This window comes from Palaemon carinicauda, unplaced genomic scaffold (genome assembly GCF_036898095.1).
Source record: "Palaemon carinicauda isolate YSFRI2023 unplaced genomic scaffold, ASM3689809v2 scaffold936, whole genome shotgun sequence".
Classification (NCBI taxonomy): domain Eukaryota; kingdom Metazoa; phylum Arthropoda; class Malacostraca; order Decapoda; family Palaemonidae; genus Palaemon; species Palaemon carinicauda.
The window spans coordinates 10,001-15,000 of record NW_027172244.1 but is presented as its reverse complement, the minus strand read 5'-3'; the positions used below and the strand labels follow the sequence as shown (position 1 = coordinate 15,000).

General features: G+C 47.2%; 1 protein-coding gene across 1 annotated transcript in view; it reads right to left on the bottom strand.

Moving 5' to 3' along the window:
• Positions 1–3,612: 3,612 nt before the first annotated feature.
• The window catches only part of LOC137637712 (uncharacterized), a 1,857-nt gene continuing 469 nt past the window's right edge, over positions 3,613–5,000 (bottom strand). Inside the window, exon 1 of the mRNA XM_068369861.1 lies at positions 3,613–5,000. This exon is cut by the window's right edge and continues 469 nt beyond it. Coding sequence (XP_068225962.1) covers positions 3,613–5,000 — 1,388 coding nt within the window.

The window sequence follows — 5,000 nt, the reverse complement described above, 5'->3', positions numbered from 1 at the left end:
CAAGCACCATTAGGCCAGGCATTTAAGCCAAGCATTATTAGGCCAGGTGGTTAAGCCGAGCATTATTAGGCCAGGCGGTTAAGCCAAGCATTATTAGGCCAGGCGGTTAAGCCAAGCATCATTAGGCCAGGCGGTTAAGCCAAGCATCATTAGGCCAGGCGGTTAAACCAAGCATCATTAGGGCAGGTGGTTAAGCCATGCATCATTAGGCCAGGCGGTTAAGCCAAGCATCATCAGGCCAGGCGGTTAAGCCAAGCATCATTAGGCCAGGCGGTTAAGCCAAGCATCATCAGGCCAGGCAGTTAAGCCAAGCATCATCAGGCCAGGTGGTTAAGCCAAGCATCATCAAGCCAGGCGATTAAGCCAAGCATCACTAGGCCAGGCGGTTAAGCCAAGCATCATCAGGCCAGGCGGTTAAGCCAAGCATCACTAGTCCAGGCGGTTAAGCCAAGCATCAATAGGCCAGGCAGTTAAGCCAAGCATCATCAGGCCAGGCGGTTAAGCCAAGCATCACTAGGCCAGGTAGTTAAGCCAAGCATCACTAGGCCAGGCGGTTAAGCCAGGCATTATTAGGCCAGGCGTTAAGCCAAGCATTATCAGTCCAGGCAGTTAAGCCAAGCATTATTAGGCCAGGCAGTTAAGCCAAGCATCATTAGGCCAGGCAGTTAAGCCAAGCATTATTAGGCCAGGCAGTTAAGCCTTGCATTATTAGGCCAGGCAGTTAAGCCAAGCATCATTAGGCCAGGCAGTTAAGCCATCCCTCCTTAGCCCAGATAGTTAAGCCAAACTTTCATAGGCCAGTCAGTTGAGCCAAACATCCTAAGCTGAGGCAGTTACGCAAAACTTCCTTAGGCATGGCCTCTAAGCCATATTTCCCAAGGCAAGGCATTTTCGCCATACAACCTTAGCCCAGGTAGTTAAGCCAAGCACCCCTATACAAATCAGGTAAGCCAAACATCCCTAGTCCACGCGTTCATGCTAAACATTCCAAGTCCAGTCACCTAGGCCCTTCTTTTTAGGCCAGCCAGTTAAGCGTTTCGGTTTTTTCCGGACAGTTCAGCCACACATAGACCAGGTAGTTAAGCCAACCCTTCTCAGATAGGGCAGGTCAGCCAACACCCTTAGGCCAGGCAGTTCAGCCATACACCCTCAGACAAAGTAGTTTAGCCAAACCTCCTTAGCCCTGTCAGTTGAGCCAAACATCCTTAGCCAAGGCGGTTAAGCCAAGCACCATTAGGCCAGGCATTTAAGCCAAGCATTATTAGGCCAGGTGGTTAAGCCGAGCATTATTAGGCCAGGCGTTTAAGCCAAGCATTATTAGGCCAGGCGGTTAAGCCAAGCATTATTAGGCCAGGCGGTTAAGCCAAGCATCATTAGGCCAGGCGGTTAAGCTAAGTATCATTAGGCCAGGCGGTTAAGCCAAGCATCATTAGGCCAGGTGGTTAAGCCATGCATCATTAGGCCAGGCGGTTAAGCCAAGCATTATTAGGCCAGACGGTTAAGCCAAGCATCATTAGGCCAGGCGGTTAAGCCAAGCATTATTAGGCCAGGTGGTTAAGCCAAGCATCACTAGGCCAGGCGGTTAAGCCAAGCATCACTAGGCCAGGCGGTTAAGCCAAGCATCACTAGGCCAGGCAGTTAAGCCAAGCATCACTAGGCTAGGCGGTTAAGCCAAGCATCATCAGGACAGGCGGTTAAGCCAAGTATCACTAAGCCAGGGGGTTAAGCCAAGCATCAATAGGCCAGGCAGTTAAGCCAAGCATCATCAGGCCAGCGGTTAAGCCAAGCATCATTAGGCCAGGCGGTTAAGCCAAGCATCACTAGGCCAGGCGGTTAAGCCAAGCATCACTAGGCCAGGCGGTTAAGCCAAGCATTACTAGTCCAGGCGTTTAAGCCAAGCATTACTAGTCCAGGCGTTTAAGCCAAGCATCATCAGGCCAGGCGGTTAAGCCAAGCATCACTAGGCCAGGCGGTTAAGCCAAGCATCACTAGGCCAGGCGGTTAAGCCAAGCATCATCCGGCCAGGCGGTTAAGCCAAGCATCATCAGGCCAGGCGGCTAAGCCAAGCATCATCAGGCCAGGCGGCTAAGCCAAGCATCACTAGGCCAGGCGGTTAAGCCAAGCATCACTAGGCCAGGCGGTTAAGCCAAGCATCACAAGGCCAGGCGGTTAAGCCAAGCATCACTAGGCCAGGCGGTTAAGCCAAGCATCACTAGACCAGGCGGTTAAGCCAAGCATCACTAGGCCAGGCGGTTAAGCCAAGCATCACTAGGCCAGGCGGTTAAGCCAAGCATCACTAGGCCAGGCGGTTAAGCCAAGCATCACTAGGCCAGGCGGTTAAGCCAAGCATCACTAGGCCAGGCGGTTAAGCCAAGCATCACTAGGCCAGGCGGTTAAGCCAAGCATCACTAGGCCAGGCGGTTAAGCCAAGCATCACTAGTCCAGGCGGTTAAGCCAAGCATCACTAGTCCAGGCGGTTAAGCCAAGCATCACTAGGCCAGGCGGTTAAGCCAAGCATCACTAGTCCAGGCGGTTAAGCCAAGCATCACTAGTCCAGGCGGTTAAGCCAAGCATCATCAGGCCAGGCGGTTAAGCCAAGCATCACTAGGCCAGGCGGTTAAGCCAAGCATCACTAGGCCAGGCGGTTAAGCCAAGCATCACTAGGCCAGGCGGTTAAGCCAAGCATCACTAGGCCAGGCGGTTAAGCCAAGCATCACCAGGCCAGGCGGTTAAGCCAAGCATCACCAGTCCAGGCGGTTAAGCCAAGCATCAATAGTCCAGGCGGTTAAGCCAAGCATCACTAAGCCAGGCTGTTAAGCCAAGCATCACTAGGCCAGGCGGTTAAGCCAAGCATCACTAGGCCAGGCAGTTAAGCCAAGCATCACTAGGCCAGGCGGTTAAGCCAAGCATCACTAGGCCAGGCGGTTAAGCCAAGCATCACTAGGCCAGGCGGTTAAGCCAAGCATCACTAGGCCAGACAGTTAAGTCTGGCATCCTTAAACCTAAAAAAAAAAATAATATGCCAGGCAGTTTAGATAAGCATTATTATGATAGGCAGTTAAGCCAATCATCATAAGTTTAGGCAGTTAAGCCTGGCATCCTTAAACCTAAAAAAAAAAAATATGCCAGGCAGTTTAGATAAGCATTATTATGATAGGCAGTTAAGCCAATCATCATAAGTCTAGGCAGTTAAGCCTGGCATCCTTAAACCTAAAAAAGAAAAGATTAAATAATATTCCTTTCACAAAAATAAAAATACCGGTATATTCCTTTTACAAAATATGCATCCTTAAACCTAAAAAAAAAAATATGCCAGGCAGTTTAGATAAGCATTATTATGATAGGCAGTTAAGCCAATCATCATAAGTCTAGGCAGTTAAGCCTGGCATCCTTAAACCTAAAAAAGAAAAGATTAAAAAATAATATTCCTTTCACAAAAATAAAAATACCGGTATATTCCTTTTACAAAATATGCGACTTCGCTATGAAATAAAAAATATTCCTTCCACAAAACAACATAAAAATATATTCCTCTTACAAAATAATATAAAATATTCCTTTCACAAAATAATATAAATACTAGATTCCTGTTTATGTCTAGTTTCAGACTTCTTAATTGTTTTTGATATTCTCCTCAGTTCGTTCGTTATGAACCTTATTATCGTCTGTTTCCAAAACTGGGACTATGGGTCCAAGGGGGCCCCAAGAATAACCCTGGGCCCGTTTTGGTTTCTTCTTCTTTGGTTTCCTTACCAAAAGTTTCCTTGTGGGTCCTTCTCCTTCTTGTTTTTCTTCCTTCACAATGACAATTTTCTTGTCATCTTCTGCTGGAGTTTCACAACCTTCTACGACTGAAGTTTTATCAAGTCCGCATTTCTCCTTTTCTGATGAACCCTCGTCACCCGTTCCTTCTTCTTTTTTAACCTTTTCCAAATCTCTCTTCTGAAGTTCCTTCTTCAGTGAAGAGATGACATCCATCGCTGCGGACAATTCCTTCTTGAGTTGATCCTCTGTGTTTGTCATTCGAACAATCCTTCCATTCAGATTTTTCTCTCGTTTACCTTTGTTCTCCAGTTGTTCACGAAGACCTTCGTTCTTCTTTGTTATTGTGAACACTGCCTCCTTTAGCTCACGATTCTGCACTAGAGATTTAGAAATCTCCTCCTGCAGCTCTTCTACTAGACGTTGGTGTCCTTGGCGTCTTTTGTGATCATTAGCACGAGCCTCCATCAGCTCTTGTTGTAATTTGCTTTTCTCTAGAGATAATTCCTCATTAAATAAGCTTCGTTCCTCATTGGATTTCTTGAGATCCTCAATCTGTGCCAGAAGGATCGATTTCAGCTGGTCATGAGCCTCGATTTCCTTCTTGGCTTTTTCCAGTTCCTGATTCAACTGAACTATTTGCATTGTATCCAAAGTGACTTTATCCTCAAGCTCTTGTTTCAGAGCTTCCTTCTCTCTCACAAGAGCTAATTCTATCTGATTTTGGACATCATTCTTCTCCTGAGCCATTTTCAGCTCCGCTTTCAACTCTTGAATTGAATGATCGTAATCAACAAGCTGATTTTGATGTGCTACAATCACAGCTTGTTTATTGGAAAGTTCCTTAGCCATTGTCTGATTCTCTCGCCTGAGATCTTCAATCTCGGCGTCTAGGTCAGTTTGAACTGATACATCTGTGTTAGAGATGGGTCCAGGCTCAACCTGAACTTCTACCTCTCTGTTTGAGATAAGATGTTCAGTCTGTACCTGAACGTCTATATCTCTGTTAGAGGTAAGAAGTGCAGGGTCTACCTGAACTTGTATATCTCTAGTAGAGATAACACTCCCTGCGCCTCCTGGCAGCAGCAGCTGTTCCTCCTCGCCGGAAAGCAAAGGATCTTTCCCACTGATGACAGCTTCCTTCTCCTCAGAAACTCCGTCGAGTTCCTCTTGGTCCAAGACAGGCTGGAGTTCCTCACTCTGTTCCTCCTTGGTGTCTAGGTCAGTTTGAACTGATA